The 21194-nt window shown below is 36.2% G+C and overlaps 1 protein-coding gene across 3 annotated transcripts in view; it reads left to right on the top strand.

The window, feature by feature from the left end:
- The window catches only part of LOC149550667 (uncharacterized), a 74966-nt gene that overhangs the window by 5492 nt on the left and 48280 nt on the right, over positions 1 to 21194 (top strand). For 2 of the 3 annotated variants that reach the window (XM_089786221.1, XM_089786222.1), the window contains exons 2-3: positions 10674 to 12249; positions 12528 to 12648. In XM_089786221.1, the coding sequence (XP_089642347.1) occupies positions 10674 to 12092 (1419 nt within the window). In that variant the 3' untranslated portion in view covers positions 12093 to 12249; positions 12528 to 12648. The remainder of the gene's footprint in view (positions 1 to 10673; positions 12250 to 12527; positions 12649 to 21194) is intronic. The other variant, XM_089786223.1, reaches the window with a different exon arrangement.

The raw sequence follows: 21194 nt of genomic DNA, 5'->3' as shown, positions 1-21194 counted from the left end.
CTAAAGGTTTAAATTTCTGAAATATAGGAAATGCATCTAATTTCCTTTTAAGGAAATACACCCACATTTTTCTACTAAAATCAACAAATGACAGAAAATACGTGGACCCAAGAATAGGAGTGGCCATAGGGCCGCAAATATCGGCATGAACAAATTGAAGTACCTGAGAAGCTTGCCATGAATAATCACTTGTGAAAGGTGTACGATGTTGCTTCCTAGCCTGGCATGCATCACAAACTCCAAGCTGTTGAGTCTGAATCTATGGCAATCCAAGAACAAGCTCATCCCGAGCAAGCTAAGAGAGATAATGCACATGTAAGTGCCCATATCACTGATCCTAAAGTGTGCTAATAGAAGACCGCCGAGCAGCCATAGCTAAGTCTTCAGAATGACTAGAATCTGAATGTTGCCTTTGCCGACAACAGTGTACTCTTCTTTGCCACCAAAAATAACAGAGTCTGAATAAGGCTTGTAGTCAGTAAACCAGTCTCTGCAGTGAGTGAAATGACAAGAGGCCCCTGAATCAATGTACCAGGTAGATGACTTCACATGATTCGTAGGTCTTTTAGCCATGAAGGCGTGAAAGTAGATTTCGTTTGCTTAGTGTGCTCTGCACTGTTCGCTTTGGGCTACGGACCTGATTGCTTAGATTGTGCGGTTTAGCATCTCCGACATTCAACTTTCATGAGCCCAAACTTGTGGCAGTAGTTGCATTGAATGTTCTTCCGGGAACCATCTGATGCTGGATCAAAAGACCCCTGCTGAGACGACTACTGAAACTTGCCTTTATCTTTCTGAAAGGATTTAGCAGCAAAGGCTTGCTTTGTGGAGGAGGAGGTGGAGTTGCTACCGAACTGTTGTTTCCACCGATCTTGCTGAAGCAAAAGCGTGTAGAGATCAGTGAACTTTAGATCAACACTAGAAGATGTGATGTTGAGAGTCTCGATAAAATACTCATAGAACTTTGGTAAACTCCAAAGAGTGATAACCACAATGTCCTCTTCGTCCATCTTGCGATCGATGGCATGCAATTGATCATGGATTTCCTAGATCCTATTCAGGTGTGCCTGGAGTGAGGCTCACTCATCCATGACAATAGAAAACAAAGTGTTTTTAAAAAAGAAAGCTTTGGTTTTGTCAAAAGTCTCATGAAGACCTTTGAGATGTGTCTAGATCTCGACAATTGTTTTGCCGAATGGAATTTGAGAGAGTTGATCATCAACCACAAATAATTTGAGAAGCATCACCGCCTATTGATTATTTAGATACCAAGTATCCTGATCAGTACTAGGAGCAGTTGGACGCTTCGTAACATGCAGAACAAGTTGATTGACATTCCGATATTCAAAAATTGCTATGATCCGCTGCTTCCAAGTGCCATAATTTCAACCATTTAATTTGGAGTTGTGCTAAGCAAAATGTTTGTCAAAGATGCCATGGTATGTTTTTCAATGAAAAACGTGAAAATCAGAGAAGGCACGTTCTTTGAGGCAAAAAAATGGAAGAACCAAAAAATTGGGAGAGTGACTTAGAAGAGAGCTCAGAAAATCCAGAAATAATATCTTGTGAGTTTTTGGATCCGTTGGCTCAAAAATTGAGGCACCTAGAAAAATCTGATGACAACACAATTGAGCTCTCGAAAAACCCATGAAGAATATGAAACCAAAAAAAATCCGAGGTCAAAAAACTAGGGTTTTGAGCAAAAACACAGGTCGGCGGCCATGGAGTTCAAATGAGCAGAAAAATGGATGATTGCTGGTAAAAAAAAGACCGAAGATGGACAATTTTTATACAGAGAGGGGCATGTATGCGGGATCATACAAAAAATGACAGCAAGAAACCTCCAATGACTACAAAAACACGATACCACAAATTTTAAAAAACGACACCAAAGACATCTGCAAAAAAACTGCACAAGAAGCCTCTTCAACAATGTTTTAATGGACTTGCAGAGTATGTGACCAGAGATTGCAGAGGCAAAGGACGCAATTTTTCTAGTCGTTGAACTAGAAAAGACAGTTTTTTTTTTCCCTGGGGAGGTAGGAAAAATTGTGATTTGGTAGAGATCCTCCACAAACCCTAGCCAAAACTAGGAATAATGAAGGGATCTATACATACAAATTACTCAAAAAATGAAAACCCTAGATGGGTTGTTGAGAAAAAAGCCTCCGAAATAACTTCGAAATTTTTGTAGCAGATAATTTCTAAAGAAATTATAAAATTTTCAATTTTTTTTGAAGAATTGGCTTTGATACCATATGATGGAAGTAATTGGTAAAATACTTGCTTGTTATTAACAAAGACTGATAGGTCATTATATATAAAAGAATGAAATGATGTTTCCTTAGGAAATGATTGTAAAAAATAGAAACATTCTATTCTAGCTGAAAGAAAGCTAAAAAAGCTACAACTAACTAAAGCTAACTAAATATTTACAATAGATTACCATTAACTAATAATAGATGATTATCTATTCTCGTAGTATTATTCTATGCTTCTCTCTACGGGTATCTCCCCTTCTTTGTACCCATAGCTCTCTTCTTCTTTTGAGTTTGTTTCAAGGTCGACTTCTTCCATTTCATGATTTTATTCTCAAGGAATTGATAGAAGTCATGTCCTCTTTTTCCTCAACAGAATTTTCTATCTATTTTTCTTTTTCTTTGGAAGTCCTCCCTCATCCTGATTTATCATCGCTTCTTCTACCAAATCATTTTGCCTTCTGATGTCTCCCCTACCTCCAATTCCTTCTTCTCCTCATCCTGATGGAGACGCATGTGTTCATGCACCATAGTGGAGTTCGAAGTGTAATCTTCGTCCAGAGTTTACTTTTCCAGTATTTCAACATCCTATTCTTGGAAGTTATTCTTTGGAGTCTCATCTCTCAGCTTTTCCTCCTCTTCAACCACTTCTAATAACTGTTTATTCTTTTTTGAGGGTTATCCAGTGGAGAATCTTCAGCTCTTTCTTTCTAAATTCTGTTCCAATCTTATTTCCTATGAGTTTGCATTGTTGGCAGCTACCAAGATCTAGCTTTCCAGTTGTCAATGTCCTTTTGATTTGCATTTGGGACACAAGACTAGTTTGTCCTCCCTTTCTATCTCCTGTCTCCACACTGATTAGTTGGTATGGATTTCTGTCTCTTGGGGAAGCAAAGGATAGGGCATCAGGTTAAGGCATAACCTTGCATAAGTCCCAAAGCATCTACCCTCCATTTTTTATCTACCTAGATAATGGTCCATTTTTCGTCCAATGTCTGCTAGAATATCCTTTTCTCAATATTTTGTGGGAAGATTATATAGGTGTATCCATATTGCCCCAGCTTTTGTCGCTTACTTCCATGGATCAAAATTTGGACTCCAATCTTTCATAAGGATTGTGGTGCCATCCATTAGATAGGACCCTTGATTCAGTACTCAATATTGGTCCATGGTGGATGGCAATTCCACCAAAAAATCTTCATTTGGTAGTCCACAATTTTTATCAGACCAGCTCCTCATTTTGCTTTAAGCCAGTCATACACTCCCCAGCGTAGCACCACCACACCCCCCCGCTTTTTATAGACATACCGACATTGGTCAATCCTTCTATGAACTTTTTACTTGCTTTCCTTCTAGAGAAACACAAATACACTTAGGCAAGAGTTTGTCAAGGCCTTGGGACGTACCTTGAGAATTTGCTGCATTATGCCAGGAACCCATCTCTGCATAGAATTTTCCTTTGCCCTTCCAAGGTTTGCTTGGTTGGGTCCCTTTTATCTGCTTTCTTTTCAGAGAATCCTTAATTCTGCAGTTTCTATAGATTTCTTCCTTGCTCCTCTTGTGTTCCCAAAACCTTCCATGCTTGCTATCGGTTTTTCCATCTGGTTGAAAGATCTCTGCAAAGTGTTGATGTTGTCCACGATCCATAATGAAAATGAGGGGGGAAGATTCTAAGGCCCCTTTTCCTTTCATGAGGCTTCAAAAGTCTAAAAATGATGTTGTTTCCCTGGTTCCTTCCATCTGTTTTGCATCTCGTCTGAATCCTTTGGGTGATGATATCTTGCTTCAACCTTGTTGAATCATGTCTCGGTTGCTCAGTCCATCACCTTATCTCCATTTACTGGATGCCTGCCTTTTCCCTAGTGGTATTTTGTTAATCAATGTTTAAAATTTCAGTACTGGTTGCGGCTCCTTGTAGCTCTCCAATCCTCCGTCTGCCCAAGCCTGAAGATTGTCCATTGGAAGTTCTCTATATACTTCAACTGCCCATCTGCTGGTTTTATGCACCTTCCATTGATGCTCCATGCAACCCTGGTCCTCTCTAAGATCCTGCGATTCTGCTCGTCCTGTGCCATTTTAATTGTGTGACCCTTGAGGTTTGTAAACATTTTTATTGAGATAGCATGCTAAATTTGTAGGGTTTTGAATGCCAAGGGTTTGTGGTGGGCTGATATTATTTAATGATACAACAAGAAACCTCTCATGAAATGCTTGAATAAGTAATTGTTTCCTTCTCATCCAATCTGTAGTAACCTCAAAAGTAGCAGCTATAGTTTCAATGCTTCATTAAGGGAGAACTTGAAAAATCAAAATGCTCAACACCAATAACTTGGTTGTGTTAGGGGGAAGAGACCCATGAACCGATTGGTGGTCCAATAACCATGATAATTTTGTCACTGATACCCCCCAATTACCGCTCTTAAAAGACCCCCAAAAAATGAAAACACATGTATTGATAACTGATAACACATGTACTAATAGTCGATCATTTTTTAGCTTTTTGGGTTGGTGATTGACCAATTTGTGTACCACTATTGGGACATTTCATAAAGACTAATGAGATATTTAACCACAAGTACTAGTGTTTTTTGAGTGAGGGACTATTGGTGCATGATTATAGTGGGTATCAGGTGAGCATTTTGAAATGACACTTTTTGACCACTTTGCACTCCACGATACCTACAAAGAGATCTATGGATACCCAATAGCTGAAACCTCATCTTTAAGCTCTTCATTCACCTATAGAGGTACACCAAAAAAATTGGCAAAATCCATCTTATAGTTTAGGAGTCCTAGGTGCACGAAGTTAGCTTGGATGGTTATTAGGTCTTTTCCCCTAAATTGTTTTGAATACTTACCAATCTATTTAAGAAATATAGAAGCACTACAAAATCAGCATTGCTAGCAATTGAGAGTGGATACTGGTATGGAGCATAAGGACATATACAAGTACACCATTAATAAATTGGAGATGAGTCCTGAGAGGTGGCAAAAAGTGAAGAAAAATATAAATTTGAATTTAATATAAAATTTAAGGAGGAAAAGTACCATGTATCAGTCAAATACAACTTCAGAAGGACAAATAATGCATAAACATTGAAAAATTTAGTCTACACAGATAAGATTAGGGTCTAGGGGTTAGTCCATTGTGCTTAGCTAATAGTGACAATCACCACCCATGCATATTTTAATTTTTTTTCAAAAAATTAAATCTTCAAATGGATGATTGCAATTTAAGTCAGGAGGTTGCAAGGGATTGTTGGAAGCCTTAGAACACAGTCTCCTAGTATTTGGATATGCCTAGCTACCAGAGATGCATTTTAGACTTTCGAAGGTCTACTTTCTGATAACATTGGCTAAATAGTCTGTTCCTTGGCTTTAATGCTGGTTTAAGAGCAATTCAGCTAAGTTACTGATTCGAATGCTGATTCCAGAAGCGGATACAGGATGTGGGGAATTTTTTTTTGGATGCAGATGTAGGAGGAAGCGTGTATGATATGCAAAGAAATGCAAGAAATATACGAAAACAAATCATTCGAGAGTATGACTATGATACTTCACCCTTCATAAAAATTTAATCAATATGTGCGTGTTCAACATTAGAGTTTAGTCTTAGACAATGAGTTCCAATAGTTCATGTTCAATATTCCAACAAAATAAAAACTTAGTTCATGATTGAAGATTCAATCAACTAATATCAATATGCATAAGAGCCTAAATCATAAGGATTTGCAAGTAAATCCACATTCTCATCATGATCTCCAACTGCTGAAAGATCATTTGAACCAAAAAGGGTTCCACTTATGCTAGATGCACCACGTGCCACGCTATCGTCATCACCATCTCCAAGTGTAGTAAGATCATGAAGTATTGCATCAAAATCCGCACACTCAGGGGCTACATCCCAAAGCTTTGTTGCCCCTTCCTTGTAATGATCATTCTTATGTGACAAAAGAAGTTAGTTGGTGTGGACAAAGACCAAGTCCTCAGCTTTCTTGGAGCCCAATTGGTTGTGCTTCACTGAATGGATAAAGGAGTAGGTACTCCAATTTCTTTCAGTAGCAAAAGAACTAGCAATCTAAATAGTGGCCACAAAAATACAAATGAAAAGCAGATTATGTTTAAGGAATGTGCAAAACACTAAATTCTAGAATGCAAGTGGTAAATATAAAACAAAAAAAATTAAAAACTTCCTTGTGATAGGATCTTGATTGTAAGAGGTTGAAGATGCTTGAAAGGTTGACCATACATGTACCACCATGTGATAGCTCCCATTCTATTTTGGTCCTTTACTGCAAATCGAGAATGCTTTAATCTTGAAACAAAGCCCAAATTCTAGCCTCACTTTTTCATGCATTTCTTCCAGTGGGAAGAGTCTTGTAAGAGCTTTGTGGCATGCCTCAACAACCTCCTCATCCACAAATGGTGCAACTCTACCCAACATACCAAGTACCTCCTCACTATAATACCTAGGAGATAAGGCATATGCAAGGAGGTGTAATGGGGTAATCATCTTCTCCCAACGATGGTGGATGATTGCTTCCAATTGATTGCATAAGGCTTCGCTTTGTGTGGCGTCACTCTCATGTGCTTGTATATAATGTTTTATCTTCTTAACCATGGTGTCCATGCCATCATACACATCCCCCAAGCAAGGTGTAAATGTATCAAAAAAGAAGAGCATAGTCATGATGGGCTCGGTGAAATCCAATACATATGCCAAACGAGCCCACAAACTCTCATCCAATACCAAATTCATGACCCTTTGGGCTTTCTGAATTTGATGCCTTCCATATGCCCCATTGATTAGAGATGACCATTTGACTTAATGCATCTTTTTGCTTGAGGAGCCATCTCATAACAATTGCATGAGATGCAAAATGGGTCTCCGCAACCTAAGTAAGTTAACACTATGTCAATTGACAATAAAATTATAAATTTTAACTAAATTACAAATCCATGAAACATTGAAACTTAGTATTTCAAAAAATAAATTTACCTTCAGCAACCGTAATTTGGATTGTGTTCTAAACATGGATTGTGACAAGTAGTGGTTTGTCACAAACATTTGTATCTCCTCCCCCTCTTGGTATATTTTCTTCACCCAATATATTCAAGTGCCAATCTTTTGCATGACCAAGTTAAGGGAGTGTACGGTGCATGGGGTCCAAAAAATATGGTCATACTGACTCTCAACCAAAGCATCTACACCCTTGCAATTTTTGATGTTGTTTGTGACCACCTGTACCATATCCTCACTACCCATTGTCTCGATGGCCTCGATGAGAATTCTAGAAATGAATTCGAAATCTTTCACTTTTCCCTCACGATCAATAGCCTTCAAAAACATTGCTTTCTTTGGGGGACATGGCAATCACATTAATTAGTGGCCGGTTTCTTGTATCCTTCCAACCATTTGACACAATAGTTAGACTTAAAGTTTTCTAAGATTTTTTGATTGGTTGAAGGTCTTTCTCTATATGTGTCTTCTCTTGTTGCAGTAGAATCGTACACACCTTTTCATACCCCGGGCTTCTGTAATCAGCTTGTGATTCCTTGATTGCTGCCACCATTTCCTTTTAATACGGTAATCTTACCAAGTTGAAAGGAATCCCATTCACATAGAGGCAATGTGCAATAACTTCATCAACACAGTCTCTTGCGTCCATTTTAAATGTGGTGTGCAATGGGCCTCGTTTGCAGATTGAAATGCCCAGTTCTTCCTCATCCTCTTCTAGTACAGTTACTTGCAATAACGATTGTTGGAAGGATACAATCGGTTCAGTGGGTGCATGCATCTTGCTTTTTGAGGATGGAGCTTGATAGTAGCTTTTTTTTAATCTTTTGACTAATGCATCAGTACTTCTTGTTCTCTTACAAATGAAACTATTTCTACATCAGTTATCCCAATACCATTTTTGCCTTTGCACATTCCAAATCCTTTGCCAACAGAGCTCATAAAATGAAGCTTCACTTGGGAATATGAGCTATTGAAAGGTTTTCCTTTCTTACTTTGACAATAATTGCACTTCCAATAGTAGGAGCCACCTCTTCAAACCTGTGATATCCTTGTTGTATGTCTCCACAAAGGAGATCCTATATCAGTTTTTAAATTATCAGTCACTTGCTCTTCTTGGCCCCCCACTGAACTTTGACTAGCACTACCACTTCCGTCCATTCTTGCCTACTTTTTTGCAACCTATTATATAAGAAAATAAATAAATTTTAATTAGGTCCTAATAACTATGAACATCATGCATACAAGTGCAAAAAAATGACTAAAATAGATACCCAAACTTGCTTCTTTATATCTTTAAACAAAAAAAGATTGAATTCATCAAAAACTTTCAAATAAAGAACTTTCATCAAAAAGATTGAATTCATCAAAAACTTTCATCAAAAACTTGCTTCATTATATCTTTAAACAAAAAAAGATTGAAAAGTTTCTTCAAGAACTTGAAAATTCATCAAAAACTCAAAAAAAATCATCAAAATACTCAATATTGGGATTGATCACTTAGTTTAAATGCTTTGAACTCCTTTGAGGAAGCTATGTCTCGCCCTTCGATCAATCCACTTCGAAAATGCTGAATTTGCCTTCACAATGCAAACTGGAGTCTAAATGAGAAGTAGGCTGTAGCTGTAAACAAATTTCCAAAATGAGTTGTGAATGCTTTGACATTCATCTTCAGGGTCATTTTAGGGTTTCATTGCAAAAAACAACCCAAAATGTCAATTAACGCACATGCAAATTAGATAAATTATTTTATGGTTTTCTTATGTGTTTCTCGGCAGTGGGCCTATAGGTGCCTCTAGATGCGTCCGAAAACCCTGTGGAGGCTTCTTGGAAGGTAGCCACAAACTTTCAGACACATCCGACATTCGTCCAGATCAATATCCGCTTCTAGCCCAATCCTAGACACATCAGTATCCTAGAGCAATTGTTTAGCTCTAACTTATGTAAGATTTTCTTGTAAAGTCAAATTACCTTTTTGATTTTGATTTTTCAAATTTTACATTTTGTATACTATATAGTACTTTTCTGGAGTGGATCGCATCATGGATTTCTTTAATCTCGCTTCTCTTAATATTATAATCTATGTGGAAGCTGATTTTTGTCCATTGCGGCTATATAATGCATTTACATAAAAATTACTAAGATACCAATTCACCCCCAGATCAGGTGGATTCTAGATGCATCCAAATTCCCTGTGTATTCTGGCCAAAAGCCATCCACAGGCCTCCGGATGCATCTGGAATATCTTCCAGCCAGAATCCACAGGGAATCCAGACGCATCCGGAGGAATCCATGGGCCCAATGCCTAGAAAACTAATAAAAAAAGCCCAAACTTAAGTTATTTTTATCAACATATGAATTTTGAAATATCTTCAATTTTGATAAAGGGCGAAGTATCACAGTCATACTATTAAATGATTTGTTTTTGTATGTTTCTTGCATAAATATATATACACACACACACACACGCTTCCTCCCACACCGCATTCCAAATTTTTTTCCCCCGCATCCCGTATCTGCTCCTGAATCTGCATCCAAATTGGTACCTTAGAAAAATTATAATGGCACATCTTCTCTGCCTTGGGGATTAAGCTCAGAGGGTTTGGAACTTGTCAGTCTTTCTTGCATGTTCCCTTTCGTACTAATAGTCCATAATTCTGTGGATCCAGGTTAGGAAAATTTAAGACCACTTTTATGAAACTTCAGAAAGTCTTTGTTGATCTTTTTCAATATTGTGTTGTTGAAATAGCTTGGAAGATATATTACTTTGGGTTAAAGAGTCAAATGGTATCCAACAAAAGAAAGAGTGGAAAGAGTTTACATACTGGGGCATGCAACGTGAAAAAGGCAACAGTATCATATGAAAATTCACCGACCTGAATTCCAGTCTATAAAAATATCTTTTAAGCTAAATGATTGTCTAAAATAGTTAGTCAGATTTTTTTATTTACTGTACAAATAATTGATTAGCTCTGAAAGAATTAAAAACCTGGCATTGTTTGCTTCTGGGATTTCTTTGTGAACTTTAAATAACCACTTAAGCTGATCTTAATTTGAATTTCAGTTTATGGCTTTGTTCCAAATGGAGAATATGTTTAACTTTACGATAGTCTAGACTCCAAATATTCAGATCTCATGTCTTCAATTGAAATGTTTTAGCATGCTATTTAAATTCTATAATAAATTGTGAATTTCCTTGATATGTTAAATCAAAATGTCTCATACAAAAGTCTGAGAATTCTCAATTGTTTTTTGGCTTTTCAATTGGTGATAGTTTCTTTTGACTCAAGCTTTGCTCCGGTGGGGTAAAAATTGTAGAATTTATTTGGCAATTTTTATCTTTAAAAAATACAAAAATAAAATCATATTGTAATGATATAACTTTTTTCTACTTCTAGGTTGGTTTCCAGCACACTAGTGCCACTTACAATTCAATGATCAATATCATGACCAAGATGCGCAAGTTTGAGTCTGCCTTGGTTTTGATTGCCCAGATGCAAGAGCAAGGACTAATTACGACCCAAACAATTGCTATTTTAATGAGAAGATATGCCAGGGCTGGAATGGTCAAAGCTGCCATGTGTACTTTTGAGAGGGTGGGAAAGTTTGGCTTCAAATCCAACTTAGAAATTTTCAATATTCTGCTAGATGCTCTTTCCAAAGAAGGGAAAGTGGGTCCTGCCACATTGTATTTTGAGGAGAGGAGATTTGAGTTGGAAGTTTCCACGGTAACCTACAATATTCTCATTAATGGTTGGTGTAGAATCAGGAGGCTTGAAGAGGCACAAAAACTTTTCGATCAAATGGTATCCCTCAGTATTCCTCCAAGCGTTGTGACATATAGTACTCTTATTGATGGCTACTGTAAGACAGGAAGGATTGAAGATGCTCTCAAATTGCTGGAAACCATGAAGGAAAAGGGTTGTAATCCTAATGTTATCACATACAACTCCATTGTTGATGCCCTCGCAGAGGCTGGGAGACCTCAAGATGCACATTCGATGTTAGATGAAATGAATGCATCTGCCTGCAGGCCAAATATTTCAACATATAACTCACTGGTGAAGGGATTGTGCAAACAAGAGAATCTGTCTGGTGCAAGTAAAGTACTTCAAATGATGATGGAAAGAGGCTGCCTTCCTACTGTGACAACATATAATTATTTCTTTAGGTTTTTCTCCAAGCATGGAAGAGTCAATGAGGGCATGAATCTTTACATGAAAATGTTATCATCTGGATATGTTCTGGACCAGCTTACTTACCAGTTGTTGATAAAGATGCTATGTGAGAGGAATCGAGTGGAGTTGGCATTACAGGTTAAGAAGGATATGGAGACTAGAGGCTGTGATCCCGATCTTGCGACTTGCACAATGGTGATTCATCAGCTCTGCAAGTCAAATAAGCTAAATGAAGCTTATGAACTCTTTGATAAGATGGTCGAGAGGGGCATTGCACCACAGTATATTACATATGAAATGCTAATAAACAGGTTGAGGAAATCAGTTCAGTCTGATAAATGTCAATCACTTTCCGAGATGATGGCAGCAACTCCACATTCCAAGCTATTACCCAGTACCTACAAAAGGAATAATGCACAAGATATCCGCACAAAGAAAATAATAAGCAAAGCACAAGAAGTATTGTTGAGCAAGGAAGAATTCAAGCACCTTCCCAGAATGACCAAGCCAAACACTTACAAGAAGCAGCCCCTCACAGTTGATGGTGATAACTTCTCTGTCCAAAGCAATTATTCCATACATGCAAAAGAGACAAGACAAACACACAAGAGAAAATTGAAGATCAAGAACGGCTCATAAAGATTGATCTCTTGCGGAAATTGCAAGAAAACTCAAAAGAAAGCTGTTACAGGCACTTTCAGGACCATAAGAGCATTTATACTAATATAATCAAAACTAGAGCACACTTGATCCTATTTCTAAATCTTGAGGCTTTGAGCCGAAGCTCTGTACGAAGGCAAGTTTCTATGTTGACTTCTCTCCAAACATTCCAATTCATGACTTTCTTTTTCTTTTGACTTTCAAGTGTATGCCAGCTTAGATAGGATACATATATATTTTTAAAAATTTAGCTACTCCAAGAAGTTGGATTATTGATGTTTGGCCTCTTTATTGTAAAGTAGAACCATAGGTGCATTTAGGCAAGTTCTGTTTGCAGAATGAATGAGATTGTCAAATTGCAAACATAATTATGGCACATCCTTTCTAATGACCATTCTTGATGGATACATTCAGATAGGGATACCGACGATATCACTTTCAAACAGTCTTATTATGATCTCATGGGCTCAAAATCTGATGACAAGACTTTCCAGTGCACAGTTGTTTACAAGCCATGCGCATATAGCCCAATAATGTAAGTTTTCCCAATTTTTAGTGCTTCTGACTACTATGATCAGTAATGTAGGAAGTTCTATTGACAAAACTTTTTAAGCTTGCTGAGTTTCAGGCCCAAGGAATGCTATAGAAGGGATATGTCATTTTTCAATTGATTCCATTTAGTTGTTTTGTGTTTTCTAATATTTTATGACCTGCTTATTCTAACCTGCTTGTAAACTTTCATTTTGTAATTATATGTAATACATTTTCATGGTAATATGTTGGTTTCTGTTCCTTTGTCATGGATCTCCATTATTGTACACACTATATTAAATCTAATAATACATGTAATCATTTTATTTGTAATTTACTTAATTTACTCACAACATTACTTATATTTGTGATCTAGTAATACACATAATCGTTTTACTTGCAATCTAATTGTAATAATCATTATTAAGTTAATAATGAACTCTAATAAACAAAATAACAAAATATAATAAAACTATTTTCATTTATCTAAATAATAAGCAATAAATACAATAATGATAAAGTTAAATGATTCAAATAAGTGATAAAAATAAAATAACAAAATCTAATCAACGCTTTTACCTGAGCACTGCATCATTTCCACGTAAGGGCATGTCCCATGAATTTTGCAAATATATATATATATATATATATAATGGGTGACGGGGCTGACCAGAGAATCATGGATTGTTTTGGAGCATAGAATCTAGACTCGCCATGAGTCATGCGAGTCGCGCAAGTCAGCGAGTCATTTCACCCATGCTAGGTCAAACTGACCTGTGTCTCTGACCTGTCGAGTCACAATGCCCAACTTGACTGGGTGACTCGGTTGACTCATCTGACTCACCTGATTTTCAATTTTAGTTTTCAAAATTTCTCAATACATCTAAAATTTACCTTTGTACTTACGCAATTGATGTATGTTTATGTATGTGATCAAATTACCTTTTATTTCATGATGTGATTGTGTCTTTAACCTTTATTCAATTATAGGTGCATGCAAATGTTTTTTAAATTGTAAAAATCTCTAAATTTCAAGGGTTTGTCGCTTTGCCGAGTTGCTGTCGAGTCACGGCCAAGTCCGAGCCAGTTCACGAGTCGAATTATCCTTGTCAAGTCAGATCCGGGTCAGAGTATGAGAACCATGTTTTGGAGACATTGAAAAGGGAAGAACAGTTAATAAGAAAAGGAATCTGAATCTATTGGTCTGCAAGAAAATCAGAGGAGATCCATTCAATTTGGCTAGTGGAAGGGGATACCGTACCCCCCAGCTTTCCAAGGCATTTCACTCTAGTAATTGTAGTTCATAATCAATTGCATATTGTAATATTAAACCGAAGTTTATAATTTATAATGATATTATTGGTTGTGTTCATTAGGAAGTAAAGATGTCGTCATTAAAAATGAGTTATAGCTTTCCTAGTAACATTGCATATTTATTAGTTGCAACTTACAATCTAAGATTAATTTAATATTGCAAAGATTTGATAATATCATTAGTAACTAGGATAAGATCATAGAACTCCTTTAATTCTGATTCCGTAATGGGTAGGGAGTTTGCACACGGGAAAGAGTAATTCGATTACGCTGAGGCATTTGAATCCCAATGGGCAAGAGCCATGAGGGAGCCTTGGGTAGATTGTTTCTTTCTTCCAGCAGTAGTAATTCTACCATTCATTATGCAATTAGACTATACGGGGAAAATGACCTTACTTAATGTTATTAATGGTGGGAATCGTATTTTTAACACATGCGTTAAAGACTAAATGATAAATTTGACTCCATTTCATATTATTAGGAGCAAGGTTCATCACATCCTTTTCTTTTCATTGTCGAAAGTAAAGGAATGTCATAACTTATTATTTCAGTGGTCAGTTTAATTCAAGGGTTATTTCATATCATAAAACATATAAATGCAAGAAATATTGTATAGTCTTTGTATGCGTTAGGTTTTAAATGATTTTGCAGCATATGGAATCCCCAAAAAATATTTCTTTCTTTAGCGAAGAGTGTATATGGTAGCCATGTATTTTGATCACAAAAATAGAGCTCTCAATCACCTCCCACTGTTTATTTTGATGCTTATGCTGAACTTCAAAGAGTGCTCTATCATACATTAACTTCCCATGCACGGCATATTCCCAACTAAAGTTGCTCGCTATAGTGCTTTAGCACTCTGCATCAATTTAATTATATCTTTTTTTGTGAACAAAATTACAAAGATCACAATAAAAACTCATTTGCAACATTTTGATTTTCTTTTCTGTTGAATCTTGATGCTATCAGTTTCTTGCTTATCATCCTGAGGAGAAGGTTACCTTTAATCATGTATTCAATCCCGCTTAACATTGTATTTTAATTCTTCGACCCAAATCACAAGTGCACACTGTCATGGTACACCTCATGGCATGTCTTGTACCAATGTTTCATCAAATAACAGTTGTTTTTAAGGTTGCATGTTCATGTTTTCTTAATGGATCATGTTTTTCACATTTTATTTTTTGGATAACCTTTTCTCTGTCTAGTTGCACTGTTTTGGCTTTGTAAAGGCAAAATGTATTATACCAGTCATATACATTCTTATCTTATTAGAATAATTTCTTATGGTTGTCCATCAATAGTGATGCTGCATTTTGTTAAAATTTATTATGTGAGATTTTACTAATTTATTAGTTATGTTTGAGTAAGCTATGATATGTGTCTTAGGGTTTTGAAAGAGCCCATCAAATACTTCTGGATCACTGTATATTTGTTTTCAGTAGTGAGAAAATATTGTTTTCAATGCAGATTTTTTTCTGAGTTCACTCCTTCCTGCTTTAAAAACTCTTAACTGCCTAAACTAGATTGTTTTCAGAATCTGGCATGTGTTTGGAAAGAGATGGGCTTGTTTATAGTGAATGGTAGATTCCAAAATACTGAATTAAAGACAACACAAAATCACCAATACTAACCACAAAAAAACTTGATAACTTAAACCATCAACAGTAACCACAAAAATAATTTGTGGAAAAATTTGTTTGTATTGCGTGCACATTGTATAAATTATAAATATAGCAATGATTAATTGTGATATCTTGTAGGAAAATATAGGAGGACAATACCTAAGGGGCTCAACCTATGCCTTGGGGGCTCATCCAAGATGAGTTTGTCTATGTATAGAGACTCACGCATAATTGGAAAACTCACCAAAGCCACAAACTCGCCAAGGCCTGAAAACAATTCGGGAAAATCTTTGTCAGTTTTTGGCAAATACTTGGGAACTTAAAAAGTGGCTTAAATTTAGTTTTTTTGGCAAAATTCAATGAGAAGATGCATTAGAAGAGTCAATTAATTGGAACACATGAGAAATAAGCTAAGTCTAGATATATTTAAACACAAAGTGGGTACAAAATCGCATTCTTGTGCGGAATGTTGATGGTTGGAAGCAAAATAGTAAATAGTTTCTATAAAACTAAAAATCAATACATCATTACAATTACGTCTTCATCTTTCCAACTCTAGTATACACTAAGGGAGAGGTAGAACTAGAGGATCTAGTCCTAAAAGCCTGTACTGGGCATGACTGTGCCTCCTCGCTTAGTATGTTTGACTCAGTGTTTCACTTGTCCTCCATTTTAGCTGTAGCTCCTCTTGGCATTGGCAATGATTCCTCATTTGAATCCTTCTCCTCAATGTTATCTAGTGAAACCAAATCCACCCCTATTCTCCTTCATAGCTTGTCTCTCCAAATTAGTGATTTTATCCTCTATAAACAACATAAGCTGCTACTGTGATGTCCACTCATTGGGAGGATCTATATCATCCAAATCAATTGGGCCAACAACTGCTTTTTGTGTCTTCCTTATGTGGAATTGAAGATTATATTGCACTAGGCAAGGTCATTAAGGCATTTTTGAGCTAACTTGTTCCTCTTCTTCATTTGGATGGCCTCAAACGACTCTTATTGCACTCATGATTGGATGACCTGCACGGCTGACAGGATTCTAAGGGCAATTCTATTAATATTTGGGGTATTTCCACCCCAACTTTGAAACCAAGCATTTGCAAAATAAAATATCGAAAACATAGAAAGTAGACATAAAAGCAAAAAGAAATTTTATCATTTTATCAAATTACTTTCAACCTTAAAATCCAAATAGCAAATGTTATTCCTGGATTTTGAGTAGCTCTTCCTCTCTTTGCCAGGTCTAAAGAGAATAGATTACCCTTTGCTTCCTCATAGTTTTGGAGTTCGACCACAAAGAGGTCTCTTTCCTCAACCTCAGGTGTTACATCCCAAAATTTTGCCCTAAATTTTAAATTCATCATAGCCGTTGGTTTAATGAATTATTTTCATGTGAAGTGAGTTAGTTAATTATAAACGTTGTATGGATTTATTTCTTTCCTAGTCATGTGAAGTGAGTTAGTTAATTATGGACATTGTATCAATTTATTTCTTTCCTAATCATGTGAAGTGAGTTAGTTGAATTATATACGTTGTATCAACTGATAATGAGTTATTTTCATGATCATGTGAAATGAGTTAGTTATTATAGACGTTGATGAAATCTCTAACGGTCACTAGATGATCGGCAATGGTTTTGAATTAACAATTAATATATTCTAAATTAATGTCTTGGCGAGAATGTTTGTTTGAGTGATTGCAGGCAGAAGACTAAAGAGAGGGGAAGCATTGCTAAACGGGGTCATCGGAAGGGGATGGTTGAATGATCAAATGATCAGAATCGACAGGTTTGACCTAAGACTACCCTAGCAAGGATACTAGGATTTGACAATATTTTGCATTGTGGAACCGCATGAGCTATTAAAAGAACTTTATAATAAATAATATAAATTAAACATAATTCATACCTTTAATGAAATTATTATTTAATCATTATTTTACACTCAAATATGAACATATGTATATAAAAATAAGGTAACACCAATAAATTATAAGTTATAATATAATGATAACACTTTATCAATACATGCACATGAACTTACATAAGAATGTATAATAATAATTAAATAATAATAAAAAATCTTTAACTTCGTATTTTTTTCTTTCCCTCCCTTCTTTTTCTCTTTATTTGATTTGAATGACTTTCGAGTGGCTTCTTGTAACTGATGGTAGCCGAAGAGTCAAGCTACTTCTTTTATTACAAAGTCTCATGATCGTATCAGACAATCCATTCTTCCTTCTCTATTACTGTTGGCTCACCATTCTCTACATTTATTCATAGAGTGGAGAAACTAGAAATAATTTTGACCTCATTCACCATTCTTCCATTTTCCAAGTATCATTTTCACACCTCTATATCCGCGGGTTCTTAGCAAGGAGCGGAGTCCATTCTTCTTGCCGCAGAGTTAGAAGCAGACAAGGGCATCACATAAGATACCACAGACCATGTTTCTTTTCTCTAATTCCTTTCATATTGCTATGTCTGACGCGAGTTCGGTTTATCATAAGAACCAAGCACAAATGCCGATTAGCCATGATAGTATATCCTTCCATAATGCTGTGACAACTGAGTATCTTGTTTGTGTAAAATCCAAAATACTAAAACCAATATAATTACAGACTGAATCGTGGTGGACAGTAATAGATTTCTAGTTCTTGGAACTTGTCTTTATATCATAGATGTTTCTTTATTCATAAGAGTGTATCAATCATGTATATAAGAAATGGAAATGCAATGATAACTGTGAACAACTAATTCAGCTCAGAATGTAATACATTTATTCATACCATACAAAGGTGAAAATACTATCATGAATCCAACACCGAGGAACTCACCGGCAATGATGCCACTATAGGTGAAGAGGTGTAAAGCAAATATGGTGGATTTAAACTCGCAAGCACCTAGGAATCACCGGCATGGTAGCTTGAAAAGGTGAGGAGGTGTAGAGAGCTTGCACAAGCAAGGATGGAATCAGAATTAAAAAAAATAGACAAAATAAAACTATAATAGCTCATGCATGTTCCATTTATGAAATATGTTGTCAAGTCGAGTGGTGGAGATCAGGTTCGCGAACCCAACTTGAAATCCTTGGCCAGGGTAGAAATAGGCAAATGTGCTGAATATGTGATCTTTGTTGTTTGTCCAGACGCTTTAGTTATTTTGGAGAATAACTGTTGGGACACTCAAACCACCTGATTACTCAGATGGCTAGAGTTATGAACATCCCGACCTGATCCTGAGGTAGGGAGGGCTGTTCTATTAAATTAGGATGAGTGGGGATAAGTAATGGTCCGCGGTTGGGAGGTTAAGCCTATGTCAATGCTTCTTCTCTCACCAATGCCGAGGCTTGGACAATGAGGTAATTGGATTTCTTTCATTATTACTGTATGTTTCATTTAATTTTAACCCTTAGAAGAATAGATAGATACTTTAATTTCTAGATGGAGTAAACATTTATTTTTATGTTGAGTAAGCATTTCAGTTGATATAATTAACTGTTACTTTATTTTCAGTTGAATATGTTAGAAGTAGATAAATTGTTAGCAATGCATAAATATTCCCTTTTGTTTTCTCATGAAATCAGCTGAATATGAAAGATAGTTAGATTGGAAAGAGTTTCTTTCAGTTATAATCGATTGGTAGAAATCATTGGTCATTTGAAATGGAATTAGTTACTTATAAAATCAGATTATTAGGAGTTTAAAATTGGTTATGAAAATTCTTATGTTACATCAAGCATCATCCTTTAAATGCATGTAGTGAGGCCCTCCATAACCTCTCCATTAGGATCTGAATAAGAATCATTGAATTTAAAATGGGGGTTGAGGAAGTATCTTGCTGCATGAATGGGTTGGTGGAGCTGATTGTTTCATCTCCTATTAATAATTTTCCAAATGGTATCAAATTTGAGTCTATCTCATCCCTTGTAGTAATTTTTAATAGACTCCTTGGCCTTGTCCATGGCCTCATAAAGACACCCCATTGGGTTGATCCCCATCTACCATGCACAAAACTCTAACAAAGGGCTTGTACACCCACAATTGAAAAATACAAACTACCAAAAGATTAATAAATGAAGTTACAAATTAATAATGAGAGATTGAAATCAAGAATAATTAAAAACTCAAGTTTTGAACCTTCACAAACTTTCCAACAATTTGTGCAAAATGGTTGTCGACGACTATGCAAATGACAACCTCTCTTTTAACCTTATTTGAATAATGCGAGTCTAGCCATGGTGGGCTCACAAACATTTGTTTTGAAGAAGTCAACACATCAATAATGCTCTTCAATGTCAAGAAAATTGTTCTAAATCTTGTGATACCTTATCTCATTGAATCGTTCGCATGAGTGTGCTCTTTTATCAAATGTAAAACCCAAGGGTAATAGTAGATATATTTTGTGATCCTCCTTAACTAGAGTCACTCAATCAAGTTTTCCTATGTCCTCCAAAAGAAGGTCAAGGACGTGTTGCACACTGTGTCCATAAAAGAGTGGGATGCCTTTCTTGGAGGATTCTACTTGCTGCCACATATGTTGCTACAATGTATGATTTGCACCACATTCTCTATTCCCTCCTCCTTGACAATGTTTGATGCAGGAGCATTGAGCTCGGATTTGGTGGACCTATGGTATGTGTGATTGGGAATGTGTTTGACGCACATTGGGGAACCTTGTCCTAAGTGCGCATAATGATTGGAATTATTGTTTTGGAGTTAGAGTCATATTGGTGCCTACTGGTAACGTATTCCTGATTTACTGGTAGACTTTGGAGATTGTTTTCGTGAGCTTCGATCTGAGGGAGTTGGTATGTGTGCTCTTGGATTTAGATAGTTGGATGAAACATGGAACTATGCCTAAGGGTACATACTTTTATGTTGTCATTTGAGTTAGTTATGCATTGTAAACTTGGGGCTTGTCCTAAGTATTTAGTTATTTTATGTATTTAATGTTCGTTGCCAAGCGGACTCATGGCTTGAGGGTTTTATTTCAAAGTAACGAGACGCAGACCCAGCTCAGACTCGGTAAGGGTAACTCAATTCATGACCCGACTCAGACTCGCCAGTGACTCGGCAAAGTGACAAAAACCTTGAAATTTTGAGATTTTTTAGGATTTAAAGAACATTCTATGCACCCATAATTGAATAAAGCTTAAAGACACAATAACATCAAGAAATAGAAGGCAATTTGATCACATACATAAACATACATCGATTACATGAGTACAAAGGTAAATTGCTAAATAGTTGCTAAAGGAAATAGAAACCATAGATATATAAAATCCATGAAAACTATCAAAATGTATATCAAATCTATGAAATCTATCACATCAATAGTCATCATCAAATGTTCCAATCATATGTTAAGTTAAACAAAAAGTTAAAACAAGACTATAGCTATGGCTCCTAATCCTCATCCTCATCCTCAGTATAATCTATAATATGCCTCTTAGTAAGCTTAAAGACACAATAACATCATGAAATAGAAGGTAATTTGATCACATACATAAACATACATCGATTACATGAGTACAAAGGTAAATTGCTAAATAATTGCTAAGGAAATAGAAACCATAGATATATAAAATCCATGAAACCTATGCAAATGT

The sequence above is a fragment of the Cupressus sempervirens genome, chromosome 6 (genome assembly GCF_028749045.1).
Source record: "Cupressus sempervirens isolate cs-2001-9-10 chromosome 6, ASM2874904v1, whole genome shotgun sequence".
In the NCBI taxonomy this organism is placed as follows: Eukaryota; Viridiplantae; Streptophyta; class Pinopsida; order Cupressales; family Cupressaceae; genus Cupressus; species Cupressus sempervirens.
The sequence above is the reverse complement of the archived record's forward strand: the minus strand, read 5'-3'. Positions and strand labels throughout refer to the sequence as shown.